Source organism: Temnothorax nylanderi, unplaced genomic scaffold, assembly GCF_030848795.1.
Source record: "Temnothorax nylanderi isolate EJ_2023f unplaced genomic scaffold, tnyl_v1.0 TNYL_tig0060_pilon, whole genome shotgun sequence".
NCBI lineage: Eukaryota > Metazoa > Arthropoda > Insecta > Hymenoptera > Formicidae > Temnothorax > Temnothorax nylanderi.
Genome location: NW_027249122.1, coordinates 778,205 through 804,417, shown reverse-complemented (window position 1 = coordinate 804,417; position 26,213 = coordinate 778,205). Strand labels below are relative to the sequence as shown.

The following is a 26,213-nucleotide window of genomic DNA, read 5'->3' as shown; positions in this document are numbered from 1 at the left end:
GAGGAATAATAAAAAAGAAATGACATTTACCTCCACTGCCATTAATAGTCGAATAGTTGTTAGATCCAGGACCCAAGTTAGATTGTTGTTGGCCGCGCAAGACCCACGTTAGCGAGATTCTGGGGCGTAACAGGGTGCTCGATCGTTGCCCCATGCTCGTCGTCGACGCGACGGACGTCGGGGAAGGTGTCGGCGATCTCGAGTCGCCCGTCACGACCTGCAACGGGCAGTCCGCCACCAGGTCCACCGTCTGCACCGAACGGCCATACTCCTGGAAAATACATTCTCTGTCAGATCAAAATTTAATAACAAAGACACAAGAATAGTATATTAAATCTTATTAAAAAATTACAAATCTTTATATTAATTAAAATAAAAACGCAAAACGAAACATATATGCAAAAGTATATATATGATCAATGAACTCAATTATATAGATAATTATAATTTGTAGAATTTTTATTTATAGCTTGCTGTAGTTTTATTATTTTTTTCTCTAGCTATTCTAAACTAATAAACTCGTTCAATATGTAGCACTCTCTTCTAGCATTTTTCAGTTGAATTAATAATCACTATTATTCGTGGGACGCGTAATATGCGTGATATTTCTCTATCGATATCGCGTCGCATCTCTGCATTTCTAGAGCGCGACTAGCCACTCGGAACGAGGCTAAAGCAGGAAGCTAAGATATGATACGCGTACGTTCCCTTTATATTTTTTATATCTTTTAAGAAAGAGTATATTCTTGCGAAATAAATGCCTTCCTTATGCAACTCGTTTACTTGCATTTTTCTGCTGGATTTCTAGATTTGTTATTCTCACCTTATTCTCACCTGTTTGTCTTCAAGAAATGTTGCGTATTTTTACAAAAAAATTAAAGATACGGTAAAAAATAATTAATGTTCAAAATTGCATGACAGAGGAAAAATATTCAGGTATTAGGTATACGTAATATTTAAAAAAAAAAATCCCACCTCCGAATTACATAATATTAAAAAAAGAGAGACAAAAACGTATTCGAGTCTGATCGGACTTCGGCGACCCCGGAAGGGGGTCCAGATAATTTGTACCGGATTCTCATCCCTCCCGCCGTCAATGGAGGTGGAGAAGCCGTCTTTTCCCGTTCGCACAGAAAGTGGATTATTAATGCGTCTCATAGGCGTTCAATTAACCTGCGCGGCGAGTCGCCGGGATGAATTATTTGGCGGAGCTCTCTTTGGCGCAGGGTTCCGGCTCGTACTTTACCGCGCCATGGAAATTTACGGTTGTCGCCTCTTTCTTGCGCGCGAATAAATGACCGCGGCAATTTCTAAGCGTAGATTAATTTTAAGCTGTTATTAATTTTTACTATATATGCACAGTTATGACGTGGCTTTTTTAAATTGTATGTGTAGGCGCGTTGTGTGCGTATATGTTTTAATATAAATTTAGAATTATATCGAACAATAAGAACTAGAGCTAAACGATTTAAAGCACATATCAATATATTCCAACAAGGAATTATATATCTTTCTCCTCGGCTTTCTATGAGTTTTAATATGCTTACAATGTTGGCTTTTTTAAAGGAGAGGACCGAAAACGATTCGTATGATATCGTATGGTACCTTGGAGATTCTATCGTTGACCGACGAGGCTGGGGCAGCGGGATCTTCCCCTGAGATAGTTACAGCTTCCGTTTCCTCCAATTGATGGTCGATCTCGCTACTCCAGGAGTGTCGCCTCTTCAGATCTCCTAAAATAAAAAATAATACAGATTTAAGAAGAACTGTTTAAAAAAAGAATAGGAGACTGTAAGGAGAATCAGAAATGTTAAGAATTGCATGAAATTTAAACATAAGGTGTTTTATAAACAATATCTCAGCATGTAAATTTTTTTTAGATTTCTTCACCAGTTAGTTTTTGAGGACATTGGTGTGAGGAAACTTCTCTCATTTAAATATATACTTTAATCTTTATAATTGCATTTTTTATTAATGTCATCGATAATTTTTTCAATAAAACCGTACAATTTTACATATATTTACATAATATATAGATATGAGTTTAAACTCTTTAATTGTTTCTTATTTTAGAAAAAAAATATTTTAAATTAAGATACATAACTGCTTGCCTTTTCGACAAAATTAAATAAAATATGTCGCAATAGAAATATAAAATATCGCAGAAATTTTATGGATCGATTTGGGATCGGCCAAGGATAATTTTTATGTATTGTGCTTTGCGTGCCTCGACTTCGCGTTCCCTTCGAAGGTGAGGATCTCGAAAAAACATTTCGGGGCCTTACACGCACGGGGATAATGGACGAGAGAATGAGCTCGCTGCTTAAACACAGTATTCGAGTCCCGTGACTTATGGGATTCGATCGGACGTGGCGTACCGTAGGGCCCGTAGGGGGGACCCCAACCTACGAATTTGCTCGTTTACTCGCATCAGCGGAATGCCGCGGCGCGGCGATGGAAGACCCGTTTCTTCATGGGAAACCAGCGAGCAATCGCGGGCGTGAAGATTTATCGATCTCGCGCGATCCCAATGTCGATTACGTCAGTTGGATCCGCGATCGAGTGAGAATATGACGAGGAAGAATTTGTAGGCAGGAATGCCGCGATACCCTGACCGCTACCGACGCTACCGAGATTATATAGCATTGCGTTACAATGCGAAATCACAGCACATTGTTCAATTAATATCTATGATTTAATGTTGAATTAATAATAATCTCTAATAATTCAGATTGATATTAAATTAATGTGAAATTAATAAACTAACGATATTACAGTTAGAACGATATTACACATGTGACACACACACGTGTTTTAGCCGCGATGCACTTATGTATAATATGTAGGTACATCCGGATGATGAGATGTCGGACGACTCGATTTGCACGCACGTGATCAGCGAGCACGTGCGCTGCTAAGGGCTGTCACGCGCGTAACTTTTAGCGTAGGTAAGAGTAAATATTGCGAAGTGCTTTTCGAAAGAATATATAACATATATATTTTTGTCTAATAACTTACCATGTGTTCTTTGCACAAAAACTAACTTTCCATCTCGTCAAAAAGTAATCCGTAAGATTATTTTAGAAATAAAAATGTGACACACAATTAAAAATTAATTAGGAAGATTAGAACAGTATTAATCTGTCAATTTTTAGAATCGATATTCACGACAACCAAGTCTTTCTTAGAGAGCGTGGAAAAAGTTTATTTTATAATTAACGTGATATCATTGTATATTTACATTACTGTTTGTTATATTATTGTAGAAAAAGTTGAGAGCTAAAGTAAACGTTCTAAAATCAATTCTCTGGAGAGATAAGCGTGAGGCGTTTATCCAGCTTCTCTAATCTCGTAAGACTGTCAATAGATCATAAAAGATCAGCGGGGATTTCTTTCGCGGGGATTTCCCGCAATAAACTTTTCCGCTTTCTCGTAAACTTGACGTACGACAGTTCAATCCGATCCACAATATAAATCCTCGTTATCCGGCAAGCTCTTATCAAGTTTCTTCGACACGGTCGAGAGATACGAGGGCGACTCTCCGTGTCTGCCGTGAACGAACGTCGTTTGACAGATGATGTCGATGTGTATCGGTTGGCGAGAAAAAAAAGCCGTCGGGCGAGAGAGAGGAACGAGAATTACCTGCGCTATGCGACCGCTTCCGCTTCTTTGGGCTCGACGATGATCGCGGAAATTCATTAACATTTAGCCGCTAATCACCGCGCGATTAACCACGTTATCGTCCAGATCACTCGGCACGTTGCCGTTGACGTTGTCGTTGCCATTGGCTTAACACGCTACGTCGCTACCACGATGAAGATATCGCGCTGTCAGGGATGCAGTGATGTCTTGTTTCGCGCCTTGCAGCTTCGTGATTATATCTCGATATTTTTACTTCTATTCTATACAGATACGCACGTATTTTTTTATTCTTTTACATTTTATCAAGACGACGCGACGTGGCTGGGAATCGTGAGAGATCTCAGAAAACTTCACTAAACTCGTTAAAATCAACGACACTCATGAATCAATGTTTACATCATAGAATCACGCCGGAAATCTTGCGATAACATTTTATTTCAATATATTTTGATAATTTATTGTTATATATTTGATTATAAGATATTTAGAAAATCAACATCCCGATATTTCCTAATTGCACGTTTCCACCTACAATTATTCACGCACATAATTATGTGATTACAACACATTACTCTCAGGCTTCAGTATCTCGATAGATTTTCATATCACTGTTCACGTACAATCAACACTCAAATATCTCCTTTAGAAAATTGTTTTTTAACAATAATTTTGCACTCGACACACTGACTAGAGATCATCCTCTTTGAAAGGAAAAGGTGTAAACCGAGAAGAGATAATAATTTAAAAAATAATTGAAAGAAAGTAAAAAAATCGCATTTTTTCCGCACTTTTCATCGATTCCCGGACACTGACGGCGAGATTGCAGGTGTGCTTACAGGTTCACCCGCAGGTGCAGCTCTGACTAGACTAAACGTGCTCGTTGCGGCGCGCCGAGTAGTACTCTAGGAGAGGAGAGAGATCCCGGGAGAGAAAGCGGGATATGACGAGAAAGAGAGAGAGAGAGAGAGAGAGAGAGAGAGAAAGAAGGTAATACCCGGTGCTTCGATTGGTCCATGCTTCCCGCGAAAACGGCCTGTCCAATCGCCGTGACCGCGTAATTGTCGGCTATCAGACCTCGCAAAAACGACCCCGACTTGGGCCTCGAGTCCCACGAAGCCGCCCCTTCGACCGACGAGCGTTCATCCGATGAGCACGCACTTCCCCCTCGACCCCTCGGCACATCTCCCACCCGACTCATTCGAGTGAAAATACCGTTAAATATCGTCCCTAAAAAGTAGATCAACCTGTCTATCGGAATCGTAGATCTGCCGCCGTAAATCGGCTTATTATTAATTGACTGTCCGTGACAAATGACACGCAACTAGAGGTATTGCTATTAGATATAACTACCTAAATTTCGCTCAATTTAAGATTAAAATCGTAATAAAACTAAAAAGTAATTAAAGATGAAAAATAAGATAACGTATGATTGATACGCCAAACATTTATTACATAATATTTAATTAAAAATATAAAAATATAAATTAATAGATATATCATACCTTTGATCATCACTTCATGTTTCAAGTTTTAGGGCGCGGATAGACGAGCAACTTTGTCGCGCGACAGTGAAGCGCTCGTCTGTCCGCGCCCTTGTAAACTTCTCGGAAGAAAACTAACATAAGTTAAACTTCTTTTATTTCGACAACAAAGATGTTATACTTATTATTGTAATTGTTATAATTATATCCTGTTACATTAATCCCAGCTTGATAAATTAAATGAAATATAATATAATACGATCACCATTCAAAAACTTGAGCCTCCCTTTGCTTCTGCTTGCGGAGAACAAGATACATTTCCACTTCGTTACATTCTTTGAAATTGCAACACTTTGCTTCTCGTCGCTTATCCTGGTGCTTATCCCAGTATAATTTATAATTTCACGATTTTTGCGAGATTCGCGCCCTGACGTCTCTCGTCATGCCCGAACGAATGAATAACTCTTTCGCGCGAGAGAGAAGAGGGAGGATGGGCGGTTCGTAAGTGGCGGGTCGATGAGACGCGCGGCGGGGTGAGGAACCGAGGCGGAGGAGGGCCCAGCGACCTCTGACCCCCTTGGGAACCGTGAAGAGCCTGAGGGGCAGCGCGAGGCCGAGAAAGGGACTCGAGAATCCGACCGGGACCCACCCGGTCCAAAATACTTGCACGCCGGTTACACCGCCGCGCCGCGCCGCCGGCGTAACCACCGGCGAGCCGGCGGCCCGACGCCGACGGGCTCCGAGCTCCGATCGCGAATTAATTCATCGCGAGAAACAATCGAGAAACAATTCTAGAGAATCGGGATATGTGCGTGTGTAAACTTAACTGACATAATGAAAAGGAAAGTAATACAGTAGAAAGTAACGCAACAAGTAGTGTTGATAGCAGCACAGACGAAACAAATCATATTTCTAAATGTATGGTACACCATACATTTCTACATATTCTAATATATATTCATATTCTACATATTCTAAGTGACAAGATGTTGGGTTTTCTGAGGTCTCCATCGCGTTGATGACCTTCCCCATATCTAATTGTAAGACCAAAGCAGATATTTTTTTTTACAGAAATGGCCAGTCGTGCAATAAACAAGAATCGATCGATCGGCCTAAAACGAAAATTGTGTTCGGCTAAACTCAGGTTAAAGTCTCCAATGGAAGTCTCTTCAAGTTTTTCCGATCGATATGAGTATAAAACGAACATCGATTCTCATGAGTAGCTACGGGTCTTGGCTCTCATCCTGGCTGGCGCGTACATATTTTCACCTTGATCCTGGGCGAGTAAGGATTTAAGAGAGACGAGAAGCGGGCGAGGGGCAGAAAGCGCGTGAGCGTGTAATGGTGATTGAATGCGGCTAATGGCCATCCCGTACGGGACTTTCCATACAGCCCCGCCAAGATATACGTTATGACCGCGGCATAACATTTACCGAGTGGTAAACAGCCACGCATAAACTTCAGCTCAAGTCCTCTTTCAAGAGGGAGGAGAGAGGGAGTTAGGGAAAGAGAGCGTGTTCATCGCCGACCTGGTTCTCCGTCACCTGGAGAACGCGGTTCGAGGAACTCGAATGATAGCTTCGTCCTCGCGTTAACCGATAACGACCTCACGGGAGAAAAGACAAAGATATTTTTTCTCGCTAAAAAATTTCTCAAGAAATATCCAGCCTTGTATAACGTTATAATTTAAAACGCTTCATACGCTTTAATTTCCAACTTATTTTATGAATTTACACAAATTTAATTTACTCGATATTAAAATTAATTCTCCTCTTTATGTTTTTTTTTAAGGATAATGTTAAGAAAGAGGAGAATGATGTAAAGAAAAGTTTCTCGCAAAAAATTTCTCATCGGAAAATTTTTCATCGCAGCAAAATTCTATACCGCGGTGCAGCCAATCATTATTAATGCACCAGGCGCGTTTTACGATTTAATTGCGCTCAGATCCCGGGGAAGGGGATACATGCGGGCCCAGTGCCCTCTGATTTACGACTTCGCGTTGCTTAGGACAATTTGTCACGGTATACGGCTGTGTTGCAATAGTTCTTTCCCTACATATGTTTTTAATTTCTTGCACAACCCCAAAAAGATTTCTATAAAATCGATTTCAACCTAGAATAAATTGCGACAAAAGTTTTCCCGATTCACGAGTTCTTAGAGAGGGTTGATTTAAAATGATTGAAAAATATTTACGACAATGTGTGTGTATACATATACATGTATGTATATATATGTATTTATGGCGAAAGAAGAATCGAGGGACATGAAAGATCGAAAAGAAGAAGAAGGCGGGGGCAAGACTGACCCATGACCCGAGAGTTCTGACGCGAGTCTGATTCCTGAAATGTTCGCGCGCACCCTGTAATCATGGCTGAAGGTCCGGTCGGACCTCTTTGCTGCCCATTCTCTCTCTCTCTCTCTCTCTCTCTTCCCTTCTTTCCCCTCCTTCTCCGGATCTTCTCTCCCCGGTCTTCTCCGCGGACCCGCAGTGAATATCTATAATTTAAATCTCGCTCGGGCATAAGTGGCAGGAAATCATTGTAATTAATATGGCGTACATGCACGTGCGCTCGTGTAAGTGCACGAGGATATGCGCGGCTCGCGCCGAACCGTCAGGAAGATTCGACTCTTTAATTCCCGAAGACTGCATGAAAGTTTGTATAATGCCATATAGGTGTATAATATTTACAATATCATCGAGTGTCAATTGAAAATTTCTAATTAATGTAGTACTTGACTTAACTTGACTTAAAATAACTTAAGAAAATATCGTATTAATTATAATTCGATAATTAGATAACGACATATTATTATATTATCTTAACGTATTATTAGTTAATTCTGAGTAATTATATGTACTCGTAGTATACAGTTAAGAAGCATTGTAATGCGTAAAATCCCATGCACTTTATGCCCACTTTAGGCAATCTATAATTTTGTATCAGATTGTAAAGTAGAATTTTCTGCTTATAATTGTATATGTCGTGTATTTTATATATATACATATATATATATGTATGTGTGTGTGTGTGTGTTTTTTTTTTTTAACACACACATACACACTTTATATATATGTTATATTCTAATTAGAGTTAATATAAGAACAACACATATGTAACTTACATAGCTTCCTGGTATGTCTAATTGATTATATGATTACTGTCGGGTACGAAAAATGTATACTCTCTTCCATCTCTCTCCAATCTCCAAAGCCGGAAATAACGATCGCACACGGCGACGATATATGTCAGCAAGTAACGGTTGATAAATTATTCATGAATTTATGACACGTGGTGTCAATGTTACTGTTGCTTTTGTTAATACTTCGAACTTGCGTCGCCGGATTACGGCATTATTATTTAAAAAAGATATGAGGAAATGCCTACGGCCGACCGGACGATGTAATGATTGCGCCGTGGATTTATGATAACCGGGATAAAGCCAAGATGAGTACTGTCACACAGCCGTTATAAACAGGCTTATCACGATTATCGCTGAAAGACGTATTAAGGATAGCCCATCACGCAGGATTTTCCGCACGATTAGGCTTCCTACGTGCAGCTCGACTGGCATAATCATCCATTTAGATGAACGAGCTGTCATTTCATCTGCCAATAATGTCAAATTATTGCGCATTATAATTATGGTCTTTTTTTCTCTCTCTCAAATAATTTAGACTAAATTAAAGACTAAATTAAGTAGCTTGATTTAATAAGCGATTCAAATATAGCTAAAATTTTTTATGCAATCATGTTTAGAAAAAGACAGTTTAAACATAGCTGAAAATTTTAGATGTAGCTTTGCCTCACAACAAATGTAATTAAATAGTACAATAGCACTTTTAGATATACTTTAAATATTAAATGTAATGTTAAAAAGTTTTAAAAATCATTTAAAACTCTTCAAAATTTATCAGGAAAAATAATTATTTTTTACATTGCTTACATATTTTAATTATAATATTATATATATAGTTTTCTTTTTATATATATAACTCTCCACTTTATATCAACTTTTTAAATTACTAATTAGTCAGTAACTAGTCTTTAATCCTCCATTAGATTCCAGAATATAATTAGCTTTACATAACAAGTTCTATATAATCTGAGAGATACGATAGTGCGATGAAAAATTATGATAAAGTAGACGATCAAGTAGACTTAACGGAATCGAAATGGTATAATAAATATAACAGATGCACAAATAATCATCGCGCATATGTATAGAGAATTATCCCCATTTAGAACTTAGTATCAGATGTTATCTCTCGATAACGGATTATGCGATTAACGTCGGTGAAAATTGAAGAGAAGCGCGCGTGCTTCTGATAGAAGATAAATCACTAACGAATGTTATTATTGCATGTCAACGCAGCGACATCGATTTGCTCTCCGTCTGTCGCTTTCGAGACAATTTTTAATTATATCTTAGATGGTCAAGAAAACGGGGGGAAATTCCTATTTCCTAATTTGTATTAATTTATTTAATAATGATACAACATAATCTTAATTTATAAAAATATTTTAAATGCTAAAAATGAAGATAAAATCCAGAACGTCGCTGTTAGTGATAATAAAAACCAAATAATTTCTGTAGTTAATTGTTCAGTTATTGTCAAATTGATTGTCAAATTGATAAAAATAATACAGTAGTAGGATTTATGGCTTATTTGAATTTATTCTCGATCTCGAAATGGACAAAGACTCGGAATTCGTCGATTAGGCTTAATGAAATTGCTAATCTCGTAACAACTAATCGTATAGACGCCATTTTTCAAAAGTTATATGCTTTACGTCGAATCAATGAATGTCAAATACATTATAGCATAATTTAGAAAGAAGTCTGCAAGGTATTAATTTTTATTATGACAACGTAGATGTTTTGTAAGTAATTTAATTTTACGCTTTGTCTTTATCAGAAACTCGTCGTTAGAAATATTCTCAACTCTCTCGTAGAAGCAACGTAGATTCGAAATCATGAAAATTCTTAATTAGATTGAAACGTACGGCGGGGAAAGTAGAGGATAATTTTCCTTTTTCTTCGAGGTTCTCGGCTCGTGTATCGTCTGCATTACGATCGGCATAAATCACGAAGCATGCACGCGAGTGTGAGTGGGCGGAGAAGCGCATGGTACCACACAACCGCGCGTCATAAATTTGATACATATTCATTGTGGTTTGCTTCAACGGCATAAACTCGATATACTCCGCGCGTTCGGGGGATGGCCTCCTCTTCTCTCTTAAAATATCTCTTTTCTTTATTTCTCGTATATCCGCGGAATATATAATATGCCACTACTTGCTTCGACATTTTTTAAATAAATTTTCTTTTAAACGGTTCGATCTCTATGCGCGAAAATATATCCGGCGAAAAGAAGAAGCGTGGGGCCAGGTGTAGGCCCAAATTGCGTAGCGGCTGGCCGGCGATATCTCGGATCTCGCAATTACTTTTCAGCCATGAAGCCAATCTGACCCGTTCTGCCAATCTGGCAAAAGTGCGATCTTTTGAACGCCTTGGAAGATTTCGACGTCCTATGCGCGCTTCCCTTATGGTCTCGAAGTCTCGAAAATCCTACAATTAATTAAACCCCGCCACAAAAATATTTGACAGAGGTAATTCGTGAATTTATGTAGTATTCGTTGGGAGAATTCTTCGGATTTTCTTTACAAATATTATATTTGCAATATAATTTATATTAATTAGAGAGTTATATATGTAATGTGTTATTTATTTATATAATACACATTTTTAATTATATTGTAAATTATATCATATAAGTATATATGTATGTATAATCTAACAATATTGTTGATATACATTTGTTTCAACCGTTCACTCAATTATGACGCAAATGACAAGTATAGCGATATCTTATTCCAAGTTCACGCTCCACTCGTATGTTCATTTCATACGAGCGGCGCGCGGCGGTGTCTCACATTGTTGCGAGATAACGGCGTTTAAGAGACGGTGTCGAGACGGTGAGGGATCGTTTCGCCGGTCATTGTTTATGTAGCCAATTATTGTGCCATTCGCTCGCCCCGTAGGGGTAGCGTATCGCTTACAACAAATCAATTTGAGGCACATCTCGCCCCGGGCGAGGGGCCTCGCTTAAACATCGCTGTCCCGCTGCGCGGACAATGCTCTTCGTCTCGAAGCGGCGCGAAACGTCCCATGGTGCCTTTCCCGATGTCGTTCTTTCGCCAGTATCCGCTAATGCTTATAATATTCAGATAGTCAGCGACGGATATTTAAGGATACCGATAACACTATCAATGATTGAGGAAAAATGTATGGATTATAGATTATAGATATCATGATAAATTAAAGTGATTGAAATATGTGAGAACAAAATCTTTTTAAATTTCTTGATTTTATAACTGAATATTTAATTAAGAATAATATTCCTCAATTGAGAAAATGACATATTTGTCATTTCTCCCTGATATAGTCATTTAACCGTGCTTAAAATTAAACGGCGCCGCGCTTTGATCATTGACATCAAAAGTTTGGAAAGATCAAAGAAAAAAAGGAAGAAATAGATATAAGAGAGGGAAAAAATACGATACGCTCAATCGTCAGCAATTAATCTTCATTAGCAAATAAAAAAATAATTCAGTTACAAAAGGCACCAGTTTTTTAATTTATGATTTGAAATTTATCCGAATATTTCTTAATTAAGTTCTAAATTAATTCCACTTCGATATTTTAGTTTTATTTCAATTCTACATGAATTCTACCATTCTGGTTAAAGAAGTCAAATTTAATTTAGTTCAATTTTTAATCAGTCATTATTCTGCTATTTAGATGTTGATATAATAATTTACATTTAAACAACAGCGATGCGTTACATCGTCCTAAAATTTTCAACGAGCAGAGACACGGACAAATGAAAGACAATGATCGTAAAGCATTGCTTATCTGGAAATTGTTGAGGTTGCGCTCGGAACGGTGAATTGAACGCCCGAGAAAGAACGCGTTAATGAGCACGGCCTAACGATTTTACGGCGTTGTTAAACGCAGAAACACCTATTTATATCGCGCACTTTAATGACCGATGCCGTGTTTCGATATACTCGGTATTACCTAGCACCGACATCCCTATCGTTCTATCTCACTTCCAATCGGTCAATGCGCTCGAGATTAGGCATCTATTAGCTGCCGCTCCTTCCCATTCTTTTCTCGCAATGCTGCACGATGCTGATAGCCGATTAAATTCCTAAAGAGTCTCGTAAAGCGCTTCAGTAAGGAAGTTAATTTCGGATGGTAATGCGAAGGGCGATAAGACAATTTTAATTGCTCACGAACGTCGCAACATCGCAGTCACTGCGATAATTAATTCTTCCCTTTCCTCTTCTTTCTAAAAGATCGTCATAAAAGAAATTTTTTATGTAATCCTCTTCCCCAGGGTTTAATTTGATTTAATTTTATTTATTATTTTTTCTATAATTATATGATTATATTATTAATGCTAATAATGATACTAATAACGTTATTACTCTTTAATAATTAAAAACAATATTTTTCTTAAAATTTAATAATTTCTCTAAATAATAATATCAATAATAGTTTTTCGACATAACTACGATCGATCTAATTAATTATTAGAGCACGACTAATTGACGAGAGGTCGCTAATCACGAATAAAATAATTAATGACGGTCGTGCCGCGAGAATCGATCACTGACCACGTCCTGCCTGAGAATGCACTCTGAGCGAGGTGTATATCCTCGTCGTCCGCGTCACGAGATTCGCGCAACTAATTAGCATGCTAATTAAGCGGCGCCGACGTCTTTAAAAGAGTCGGCGCTGCTACACGCTGCTATGCTTCCCATTTGGTTCCCCTCGAGGTCTTGAACCCTTTTCTTCTCTTATCCTTTCTTGCGACGGCAAGTTAGCGGAAAACAGGGGGCCCGAGGAGATCGTTTTTATGCTTCACGAGAAACGACCCGTCAAATGGTTTACCACGGGGTACATTAAACCGAAATTTCGTACAATTAAGCTTTAAATTGCATAACAAAATAAATGTTATAGTATATCATATGTTATATGATCTCTGTTCCATAATATACATAACGAATAAACAAGAATATTTTTATTTTCCATTTTAATTTAACTTTTCTAAAAAATATTGTTTCCATAAGAAAAAGAATGACAATTATACAAAAATCAATTAAACTAAATCATTGCGAGGAGAGACATTTAAAAACATAATTCCGAGTAATCTCAGGAATTTAAAGATTTCCTGTGACTATAATTATGCGATTAACGTATTTCTCCAAATGGGTTTGCGGTTGTTTGTTCGTAAACGTTCAGAAATACGCTGTCGTCGACGTATAATGTCCCGCGCAGGTGGATTGTGTCATAATTTTCCCAGGGGACAACATCGTCACGATAAAGTCATTAATTAAGTCGTTAATTAAATCCCAATTGCGGAATTAGCGTTAGAGTTCCATGTCTAATGATGTCGATTAAGAGCCGCTTTGGAAGAGAGTTTGTTAATTAAGACGACTTAATAAGGTTCTTTTTTCTTTTTACTGTTATCGTACTGTCTCACTGTTTCTGCACTCTTATACGTTAACTATACTTTTGAATCAAATTACACCTTTCAATTCCAAAATTATCGCTATTCAGAATTATTCATCAAAATATTGACGTTTATGCTAATTAAAAGCATAAATTATAATTATAAAGATTTGTGTGTACTATATATACGAAATAAAATATTTCTCATGTACAAATTGTTAAAAATTTAATAAATATATAATTTATATATTATACATATATTGAAGAGTTAATTTTTAAATATTATTTTACATTGTTATAATTTCTTAATTTTATTTTTTCATAGTTTTATATCATATTAAATTCTTTGAACAAAATAATGACTCATTATAATATATATTATAATATTAAAAAGAAGATTAACTTTTGATTACGTATGTTAAATGTGCAGTATATGTATATATATATATTTATCATATGTATTGTATATTTTTGTGTGTTTATATTATATATAAAGAAACAGATAATTTGCCTGCCGATCTTTTTAAAATGATACTCGTAAAACCGAACAGAGAATTTTTTTCAGGCAGTTCTCACGACTTCTTATCCCAGCTGAATAAGCGAAGAGGTCTCGTTACGAGAAGTCGTAACCCCCGGTGTGTCGGTGGTGGCTGAGCAATTTCGATGTCGAAAATCTACGCTGCCGCGGCCGCGACGAAAAACAAAAAGGAGTTAATTCGCGGCTTTAAAGCACGAAGGAGGACGTTCCCGTTCTCACGTCTTTTCGTCGAACCGTGACCTCGGCACGCAAACTCGCATCTCTCAGAGATCTCTCCAGGAATCCTCTAACAATAAATGCTAATCGATACAGCGATCACTTCCTTGTTTATCTCATCACTTGTTATTGGATATTTTATCAATCAAAGTGCTAGTATTATATAGTATTACGCTTTTGCCATATTTATATCTTCATCTATATAAATTCTGTGACTGTAACAATCATAGGCGCGGCTGAATTATGGTAACTCTGTTTAAATATAAGCATAACTATACTATTTAAGTTTTGTATTCTTGCATTTTACATTATGCAACAAATGCAAAGTGTTACTTGTCAGATATGGCTGTTTCTTTATTTAAAACATGAATAAACCAGCGAATACAGTCCTTGCTCTAAAGCAAATGCGGTGGACTAAATATATAGGCATACTATATGTAGATAAGATTTTTTTAAGCACTCACCATCTGGAACTTGTCTGCAAAACTTGGCAAACATCATCTAGCTTGTGAAAGACCGTGTCCCTGCAACAGAGAAAATCGCAGTTTAAGGAACATACCTAATTTTAATATCTTTTATGCATATATTATAATAAAACGTAGTCATTCGCAACACAAAATATCTCTTTTCCTTGAAATAGAATATTCGTAGAAATTGTAACATTCCCTTATAAACTCATTCTTCACCTTAATACTTTTGTAATACAAGTTAACTGCAGTTCTAAAATTTGTTATAGGCGTAAAATAAATTTGTAAACGCATCTGTAACCCATAAAATAATATCGTTATCAACATTTTCATGTAAAATATGGAACCATTAATTAAAGAGTTGTTATACTCAGCTTTCCTTTTAACATTCGTGACGCTCGATTTAACCCGACGTACCGTTTTTCCTTGACACGATGAAAACGCGTAATTGCATTATTCGACGTCAGCATTATTCTAACATAGGACTAACGCTTATACGAAACGGTAGCAATCGGACACGCTCGCAGGACACCCCGCGATTAAACGGGATCTGTAGCCGACTATCAAAACTCATTAGACTCGCTAAAATAATCCTCGAACATAGGGAGGATAAAGGAACAGCCGCTCTGCTTGGCTCTAGGCGATGACGCGGCTCGGATGGGATGTTTCCTCAACGCTAATGGACTGAGCAACTAATAATTACAAAATCCCCTTGACTAATAGGTAACGACAGGTGATCTACCTTCAAGCGGTGGCCTCGAATGCCAGTGGATTTCACGCTATAACCTGCGGATTTATCATTTTAATCGCGCCGCTTTATATCGAGTGACGCTTTAGATACGTCAAATAATTTTAAACGCTCTTTAATTCTCTTTCGAATTACATCGCACGTGTATGCGTAAAGTAAAATAAATGCGTAAAGTATTGTATGTGCACAGTTAAAGAATTTAAATTAACCTAAATTGAATAATATTAAATAGGTTTTTCATGAATAATATAATATAGCTAGTTTCTCTTACCATAATTTTTTTACAATTTGTTCAAACTTATATTAAATAAAAAGTGAATTTTTTGTAATATTTAAATTAGAATAACATAAATTTCATGTTAAATAAAATTTTAAGTGGAAAATTCAATTATATATAATTAAATTACGTTTCTCCAATCTTAAGTTAACATGATTATTGATTACATATTAATGTATAATATTGAAAAGGTCATGAGACACCCGCTCACTTGTAAGGTGTCCGCGGGGCATGTTTACTTCGCGTAATTGCGTTTGACAAGAGCGTGAGGATACGGCCGTTAATTAGTATCGCTAATTATGCGGAACACAGCGAAATCACGAATTCGGTATGCCCTTCTTTGCCCCTGTCCTCCTTCTCCGTTCGTTTCTTCTCTCACTCTATCCTGTTTGTCGTGTATAAGTAACAGATTAATGCCAGCGATACTAAGCTCGGATAGTCGGCAGCTTATGCAAATGCGAGTTCAAAGTTTATAACGTCTAATTAAGTACATATACATTAGCGTATTTCGCGGAGACTTAATAAAATTCAGCATTCGAAGACCGGTTCCTGCATTTTAATCGACTCGCGAAGAGCTTCGAATAAATTCATTAAATTTCGTCAAATTAATTTCTTTATTTCTTTTTTCATCTCAAAACGCACAAAAAATAGGAGAAAAATTATTGCATTAAAATTATCTTTAATCAGTTCTTTTTCCTTTTTTCTTCAATAGTTTAGCAAGAACAAAAAAGCGAAATTAAAGTCCCGGAAATTAAAATAAGAGTCGAAATAAAAAATCTTTATATTATAACTAAAATAAAATTCTCTTGTAGTACCTACTTAATTTCTTATAATTAAAAAAACATTCCACTCTGATTTTATCTTATTTCTTCAGACGAGATGTAAGACTTTCGGGAAGTCTGTCTTTAATTAAAATTAATTTGGGTTTTACGGAGTAAGCAAGAGAAGCACGCTTTTAACTAACTCAATTCGGACATATATAATGGCTACGAAACGCACGCAAAACCGGAAGTGACTGCTTAAAAAACCAACGAGAAGCAAAATCCTGTCAAATTCTCCTCTCAGCAGGAAACCCATAAGTGAGTTTAAGACAACGCGCCATACGCATACAAATGCCGGCTGGCTATTTGACATAACCAGTTCAAAGCTGCCGGCAAGGACGCTTCTTCTCTTTTCCTTTCTTTCCTTCTCTTCCTTCTCTTCTCCCTCTCTTGCCCCCTCTCTCTCTCTCTCTCTCTCTCTCTCTCGATTCCTGGAGACAATCAATTCCTGACCAGCGCAATCCATCGTGACCACGATTGCCATCATCTTAAAACCAAACACATTACGGTTCTCTAAATTTAAAAGTTTAGATTGTAGAAGTCGTATTAAGTCGCAAGAGCTTTTTCATAAATATATAAGGGTACAATCCTTCTTGATAAAAATTTTTATTTAATTTTTAAGCTGATATAATTATAGGATATTAAATATTAAAGAAATGTCTGCAGTACAAAGTTTAAATTTTAAATTGAAGTCGAGATAAAGTATCAAGTATCAAGTGAATGTAAAATCTAAATTAAATCAAGTAATTCCGAGATTATTCGAAAACATCCTTCTGTTTCTCATATCTTCTTTATGCACATGTCGTGTTCGTGAGAATGACGGAAATGACGCAACGCATGCGACTACCTTTGTAGCGGTAAAGAGACACCAGGAATCATGCGTCGGATACGATTTAGCGTTCGTTAGCCTCTTCCATGAGGACCGGAAGCCAGTCCTCTCGCCACGAGAGAGGTGAACGTCCGAGGGTTCTCTTCAAACGTTATAATGAATCCATGAGATATATTCTTGGGGATGATCTCCCCAGTACTATATCTCTTCAGAGATTGATATTAAACATCAATCCGTAATGAGGCAAAAAAGGATCAAATATAAAATAGGAAAATAAAATCCCAATAAACTAAAAAATATCAATATATAGATACATATATTGAAGTTTTTATTGCAATTTAATTGAGAAATGTCAAGAAATGAGGTGTAATTTGTAATTTTATTAAAATTAATTAGTTAATTTTCTTGTAATCTTGTGTTAATCTTGATTGTATTGCAACTTAAATTGCACTTTTATTTGGATTCTAATAAAATTTAATTACTAATTTAACGGAGTTTTTATTTCTATTATTCACGGATAATTCAACGACCAAGATGAGCTGTAACGGCGCTTTTAACGAGCACATCGTACATGTGATGGCCATAAGGCTGTCAACGGCGGCCTTGATTTTTCACGACGTTAATACGCCAATGATTATACAGGTTGGACCACTTTGGCGTGGCCTACTTCGCACGGACGTTGGGGTGCGTTGCATTTAAACGAGAACACATGCATAAAGAATGCGCATCACGCTAAAGATCCGCCGACGCTGCATTTTTGCAATAATATGGCACAAAACGACAAATAAAAACGCTAAGATAAAGTTCTCTCTTGGCGAAAGAATCTACAACGTTTCTCTCTAGTATGTTCTAATTAAGAAGAAAGAACTCCATTAAGTTTTTAATACTCAGAGATCATTTAAATTTGTCCATCGATGCATAGCTACATGGCACACGGGGCATACGTACGTACGGCGAGTTACCGAATAAAATTTTAATAGATTTCTCTTTGTGTCAACAACATATTAATTCTCTAACGGTATTCGATGTCAGAACTTAAAATAACTGCAAACAGATACTTAAAAGTTTCCAACATAATAAAATAAAACAAAAACGCAACTGATATAAAAAATAAATAATAGATAATAAATTTAGCAAATAAAAATAAAGTCGCAAAGAAAAGACGGCTTGTTTCGTTGAAATTTTCGGAACGTTTTCTGTCTAATTCAATAACAATAATCTGTTTCATCAATACGATGAAACAGATCTTAATTTCTGAGAAAATGTCGAGAATACACTTGAATAATCTTCTTGATACTGGCTTTATTAATTATTTTGCAGTTTCGCGAAAAATAAGTACAATATTCTTTTTCGGCAAATCAGCGCACGCTCCCAGGTCGAAGATACTCGTTGCATATCTCGTCGTTGCATTTCAACGTTGCGTTACATCGCTCGAGCGGGGATTCTCATTAATTATCGAGCAGATTTTGAGGTCCGTCGTGCCTCGTTAAGCCCACCACCGCGCGATCAATCTCAAGCAAGTACCGTCCGTCGCGCAACAAAGAACCGGATCGCGCGAGTTGAGCAAGAGAATAGCCCGGAGAAGAGGAACAGATTCTCCTTTCCTGCGTCTTAACCCTTCGAAAAGACACTGCCAAGCTATTTCATAATTTCACGTGGACACTGGCAATATTTTAAAATAGACATTGCAAATAGGCATTGACATTCTGTTACTCTAAAAAATTAATAAAAAAATTTAAAAATAGTTTCAAAATTATTTTTGGAGGAAAAGATTTTAAGAATGTTCGCAACATTGTTTTACGATTAAATATTTTAGCTTAATAATTTTTCTCAAGACATCTTAAACTTTCTTTTTTACAATGAGTTCCACTTACGTTAGAAAACGTAGATTTTCAAATTTCAGGGAAAAAACGCAAAAATTCTTACAAGATAAAAACATTACTGTTATACCTTTTAATTTTTAATTAAATTTATTATTATTTTTAGAAATTTATATAAAATCGATTATTTTCCTTGTTACTGGTTTATTTTATATGTTATCGCGCTAATGTATTTGAATTCGCGAATTCAGAGCGAGCCGGACTGAGGAAGCAAGGATTCGAGTTTCGGCCGCGAATCCTGATGAGATCCTCGCGCGATGCGAGAGGTCAAGATCTGCCTCATTAACATTCGTCTCTTTGTCTCTGTCGTTCTTGCCTTTACGATCGTCTTGCTCCCTGAGAGATCTCGTCTTCCTCCTCCTCCTTCTCTTCTTCTTTCCCTTCTTCCTCTTGTTCTTATTCTTCTTCCTCTTACCCTTTGCTTCTTGCCAACCGGTCGACTTTTAGTAGCGTTTTAGTCGTCCTTCCCGCTGCAACTTGTTTTCTCCTTTTTTCGCGTGGCGAGATGGAAAGAAGAAATGGCGCCGTACAAGTAAAGTCCTCGGGAGTTTGTGCATCCTCCAGAAGGATTTCTTCTACTCGAAGGAAATACCCACACAATATTCAAATATAATCGCATCGAAGAAACAAGAATTGTTCTCAAGGTGATCCATCATCGTAATAATTTGTGAAACTCATCGTTGCTCCAAAAAAATGATGCACGTATGTCATAATAATTTGTGTAAGCTACCATTGCTTGAAGTGAAATTGCTTAAATGGTCGCCGACTTATCGGTCGCAAAAACATCCATTTTGTTCAATTTCAAAAATAAATTTCGTAATTAGATATAAAAATAATTTGCGCTAAACCATAAACATAAAAACTATAAAAACAATGAGTTATATATATAGTATTATGAGCATCAAGATATTAAAATTGATTGTTTATAACAGAGAATGAGTTTTTTAATTTTACAGCGGCGGTTTATCTTACAATTATATTGTAATTTTATTATAATTCCTCGGGAGAGCTTGTAACATAAAGTAGAGTCACTGACGAGAATTTCGTGAGAGAGTTTACTGAATATGCTCGATCTTAAAAATTATAAAGAGCTCTTTGCTATATATATTATATTACATATTTTCATGCTTTTACATTAATTAATATTAAATATTTTTATGGTGTATATGCGTGCTAGAAGGAACAAGAATATGAGAGAATTTAATGATTTATGAATTGCATTGCAGACCGAGTGAGAAAACTTGATCTAGAAGCCATATAAAGAAACTTAACGATTTATCTTGACAGTTTAAAAACGAACTCGAGTTTACTTTAGAAAGGATTCACTTCTGAAAAGATATCAGAAATTATAAATATATTTTAGAGTAGAAAATGGTTTAAGTATTTCTTATAATTAGAAATTATATGCATTTATTTAAATATTTTAAATGTATATAAAATTATGCTATAAAATTGGCAGAAATGTGTACGATTACGATGAAATAATAAAATTCACTTAACGATGTTCACGTATTTAACGTATATTTCTCTTATGCTGAATACCGGATGGCAAAAATGGGAAAAAAAGACGCAGACAAAATCCCGTCATAGAATTCTCTCTCTTTTTCATCCTTTTCCAGCAAAGATCACCGGCGATCGCCATGTGTAACTTGATAAACAAGTTTACTCGAGGAGGCCAGTATCTTATATATACATGCTTACACTGGGTGTCTCAAGCAGACTGAATACTAATTGTTAAACGTGCTCGACTATCTCATGAATGTGCTCAAAAGGGACGTTGTTCTGCGTCGTGACTTTATATATTCCGTTTTCATTTTAATGAAGTTAAAATATAAAATAAATATTCTTATATATTTATATGTAATGATTAATAGAATAACAATAATAATTGATAAAATTTTTCCATAATAAAACCTTATCTGCTCCAAATAATTACAATTTAACAATTAATTGAAACGTATGTTTGGCAAAGTTATTACATTACAATAATTGCCATAATAACATGTTTATCCTTTTAAACCGTTTAAAAATTGTATTACCGACGAATAGTCACGCTAGAAAAGTGAAAATTCAAGTGTCAACTATTTCGAAAACCCAGAATTATCTCGTTCACAAATTCTTTTGTACTTTCAAATATATTTTAGTCAGTATACGTTCCTGAACTCTGAACCTTCACACTATGGTGGTTCAAGACCCGTGCCAGTGAAAGGCAGTTAGAGAAGAAGAGAAATAAGACATTTTCGTCTGGAGAACCCGATTTAATCATCGTGCAAGAATTCGATCTCGAATATTAAAGAAGCGATTAACCGAAGTGTGTGTTATCAGCCGAATGCAATATGCGCCTTATGCACGAGCAATTTATTTCGAAAATGGTAGTAGCGATCCAAATGACGACTTTATTCGAATAGCGATAAAACTAGTAAATCAATTTGAAAGAGAGAAAATCTTTTCAAGGAAAGATACTGGTTAAGACATAAATAGGTTTGCTATTATTTTAGTTGTAGCGATAAAATGTTAGAATAGCAGTAAAAATAAAAGCAATAAGAATATTGATCCAGATCATTATTATAGATATTATAATGACTAATTGTAATAATTTAACACTTTAATAATATTCCTTTATGATTTATGATGTACTTCAAAGCGTAAAAGATAAATTCTCTCGTTGCCTCTATTCTGTTCTTTTTTTATTGCATGTATCATTTTAATAAAAAGTATCCTTATTACACATTAAACTTTTCAAGACTAATATACTTTATGTATTTTAAAATATAAATGATGATTCCATACTTGAATATTGACTTGGAATTCCTATAGCATCAAAGAAGATGTATTTAAAGAAACTAAAGGCCTGCAGGAGGATAAGTCTGAGAATAAATAATCTGAAAATAGCTTCACGTAATTCGAAAGTACACAGTGATTCTTAATTAACTGAAGAAAGTTTCTCCATGGGGAAAGGATGAGACCGAAACTTCTTCGACCTGTGCACTTAAATTGATCAGCAACCATAATCGCAGAAAGATCTCGCCAGAGCACATTTGGCGGCATGGGGGGGGGGTAATCGTCTCTCGCACACACAATTAAAGATATTAATTTCAATGCGACCGGACATAGTGATAAAATCGATTTTAGTGATCAATCGCGCAAACTTTCGCGCTATAATTCGAGTCACGATTGATTTATATGCAGGTACAATGTTGCTCGCTTCCATGGTGTTTCCTTTTTCTCTCTCTTCCTTTTCTTTCTTACTTTTTCTTTATCGTGCTGGCAACTCGTGCAACACGCGCGTTTGCCTTTGCACTCGCGAAAAATAAATACCAGCCACATGACGCATCCATCTTCATTTGACGGTCCTGGGCCCGGGTATCACACCGACGTTTTTGCCGGCAAGAATTTGTGCGAAGCATTGATTTACTTATTTTTGCTTCTTCTCCAGCGAGGGAGAGGCGCGAGAAAGATGGATAATTTTAAATAAAAAGATTGATGCTAATGATATCAAGTACGAAGGGCGGCAGTGTGGTCTAGTGGTAGAGCGCCAGACTCGTAATCTGAGGAACCAGGTTCGAGTCCACTAGAGCCATGTAAACATGGAATGTTTTTCCGAAGCTGCGCCCCTCCGTGCAAGATAGGCTCTTGTGCGGAGCAAACTGGGCTCCGTCTTTCGGAAAGAGACGTTAAGCCGTTGGTCCAAAAGGGTTAAAGTGAGATGAGAAAGGGTAGTAGTGTAAAGGTTTGGGTAACGTTCCTTATAAAAACGACTTGCAAACCCTGCGGGGATAAGCAATAAAGATAGTTTATGATATCAAGTACGAAGTTGAAAAATATATCTCTCTAGCTTTTAAAAAATATATATATATATATTAAAAGTTGTTGCAGTTGAGCTGGCAATCAGATGAAAAATTTATTAAATTTAAAAAATTTAAAAAAAAATTTAATAAATTTTTCACCTGACTGCAGCTCTACTGCAACAATTTTTAATATATATATATATATTTTTTTTTTTAAAGCTAGAGAGATATATTTTTCAACTTCGTACTTGATATCATTAGCATCAATCTTTTTATTTAAAATTATCCATCTTTCTCGCGCCTCTCCCTCGCTGGAGAAGAAGCAAAAATAAGTAAATCAATTTAATAAATTTTTATCACTTTTTTAAAGTTTAACTTAGATAATTTATAAAATCTTGTAATTTATATAATAATTTATAGATTAATTTATAAAATTCACTATTCATTATTTTATAATGTAATATTATAAGTAATTTATATTTATTTTTTATTTTATTGTATAATTTGTAGGAAGAAGGACTAACAATAAGTTATGTGAATTAAGCTATAATAAATAATATATGCTAGACTATGAATGTCGACTAATAATAATAAATCAGTTGGAAATGTTTCGCGTACTTACTTGTGTATCACCCGTTGCGTCCAGCAACGTCGTCGTTCATATCGTACATTTAGTGCAATGTATATGGAAACGTGCAAAATATTTCGCGAACACTACTCGCAAACTTCTGTATGAACTACTATGCGCACAGTAATGATCACAAAAATAGCTACTGTCGAGAGTCGATTAGTACCTTTGGTCACGAATAAATTTGTCACAGTAGCTAGGCAAACATTGTGACCACTGAGCTCTTTTCACATCAAATTCTCGTATATGCAATATGGATTTTAAATATTCAACTAAACGTTCTCTCTCTCAATATTTCTTTCCTTTTTAATTACTTTCTATAGAACTTAACGAAGATCCTAGATATTCTTTTATCCTGCAAGGTCGTCGGCCTAGAGATCGCGGTTTACAGCGGGTTCCGCATCATTGGAATTGCGGTACACACCCAAGTGTTCCATATGAAAAATGCTATGTTCATCTTTATACTATTTATAATTTGTAGAGAGGAATATATCCGCAATAACTAATTTATTTTTAAAAACTAATAACAATAATAATAGTAATAATAAATTTCTCTCTCCCCGTTCCCTTATTAACAGATTTCTTTCTCAGTAGGGATTATATCTTTCTTTTTATAAATTTCCTTTTTCTCAATAACAAATTTTCTTTTTCTTCTTTAATGACCTTTTCCTTCATAAACATAAAGATTTCTTTTTCTTCTTCCCTTTCAGCAACTAATTTTGTTCTCTTTTTTAAATATTTTCTCTTCTTTAATAACTAGTTTCTTTCACGTGACCAAATTGTTCTTCGACAATTTATTCTTTTTCTCAATAATTAATAATTTTCCTGTTCTTTTCAAAAATATGTATATTTCCGAATGAGAAGTATTGCTGATTGCAACGACGATCGATATGCATCCCGACGTGGATTCCTAGAGCGCGCGTGTTAACGCCGACGTGATTCTACTGCCAAAGCGACTGCCGTTCGCTAATCGCTTCTCTTCACGATGAGCAGAGGAAGATTTTCTTGCTCCATTCTCATTCGTTCTCGCAGAAAGCATCGATTTATGCCGATTGATGAAACTCCACGTGCAACACCAATCTGAATATCCTTTGAGCAAGAATCATGATGATTGATGGTATATAAAACATCCTTAATAAGTTCGAGACATCCCTTATCTAACTTAAAGTCAAGAATCTGTCTAAACAAGAGAATAAAAAAAATTCGCAAAAAATAATTATTAAAATTTGTAAATTATACCTTTAATCTTTTCAGAGAAATAATTAATTTAAATAATCTAATAAGAATTAATTAAAATTATTGTACATCTTTTATTGTACATCTTTTATTCGTGATAATCTTAGATATTAAATAAAATAATCGACAGTAACTAGTTCCTATTAAATTGCAATTTATCTTCATATTAAATTAATCATTTTTCAATAAAATTAAATTTTTAATAAGAAAATTATGACTTTCTAGACAAAAAATTTCCAAGATAAGAAAAAAATTACAATTAAAAAAGAATGATCTAAAAGGGAGACTGTAATTTCTTTGAAATAATTAATTTCTTGAATAATTCCACCGGTCTCCAAAAAAAATCTCACATTTAATTTTACTATTATTATCATCTCCAATCTTACTAGTATATTATTGTATTTAGCAGTTATTATTTTCACGTCGTTCCTACCGAAGTGATTATTACTCCACTAAGATCCCGATATCCATGTCGTCCATAATATCCTGCTCAATCACGTAGATTGGAAAATCATGTTTTTCGCTATTTATTAAATTAAATCAATAACAGCCTCTTTGACATCATTGAATTTACACTCACTCGATCAAAGTTCTGATATCCACATCATATTATTCACATTATTTAAGAAAACTATTTTACCTTTCTTGCTCAATATAAAGTCATACTCTGATTTTATCAGTACGTCATTTCTCTACCGAAACTATAAACAGCTTACTCTGTCAAAATCCACGTTGTTCTCCAGCATTATCATTCGTTACCCGTATTATTCTCGATCTTGTCTCCAATTATCTCAGTTACGATATTCACATCGTCATTGTACTTCCGATTGACGATTTAAAACTTTGCCTCGTTCCTCTTTTCTCCGAGTAAAATCTGTTATTTCGGTGCGACTTTCAGGGTCTTGATATCCTTAGGGCGATTCGCGTTATCATTGGGAGCGGCCTAAGAAGAGGACTTAGAATTCGCGTAGAGTTGAGCGCGGGCGTAATAAGAGACTGCCCGCTGACGGCGGTAGCCGCAGTTCGTGCCCACAAGCAGCGGCAACACGGAGGAGAACAGGGCAGGGTGAGATGACCCCTCTCCCCTCCCGCGTACACCGGAAGACTTCAGGCCTGGGCCCCGTTCCCGGCCCCCGTTC

General features: G+C 35.9%; 1 protein-coding gene across 5 annotated transcripts in view; it reads right to left on the bottom strand.

The window, feature by feature from the left end:
• LOC139773349 (dynein axonemal intermediate chain 4) overlaps positions 1–26,213 on the bottom strand; it is a 33,490-nt gene that overhangs the window by 2,626 nt on the left and 4,651 nt on the right. For 3 of the 5 annotated variants that reach the window (XM_071707748.1, XM_071707749.1, XM_071707747.1), the window contains 2 exons: positions 14,865–14,924; positions 1,654–1,733 (listed from right to left, as the gene is read on the bottom strand). Coding sequence is in view for 2 of the 5 variants with exons in the window: in XM_071707752.1 (XP_071563853.1) it covers positions 31–271; positions 1,606–1,733; positions 14,865–14,901 (406 nt within the window). In the remaining 3 variants the exon portion in view is untranslated. Of the gene's footprint in view, positions 1–30; positions 272–1,605; positions 1,734–14,864; positions 14,925–25,790; positions 26,183–26,213 lie in introns of those variants that run through there. The other 2 variants (XM_071707752.1, XM_071707750.1) reach the window with 2 other exon arrangements.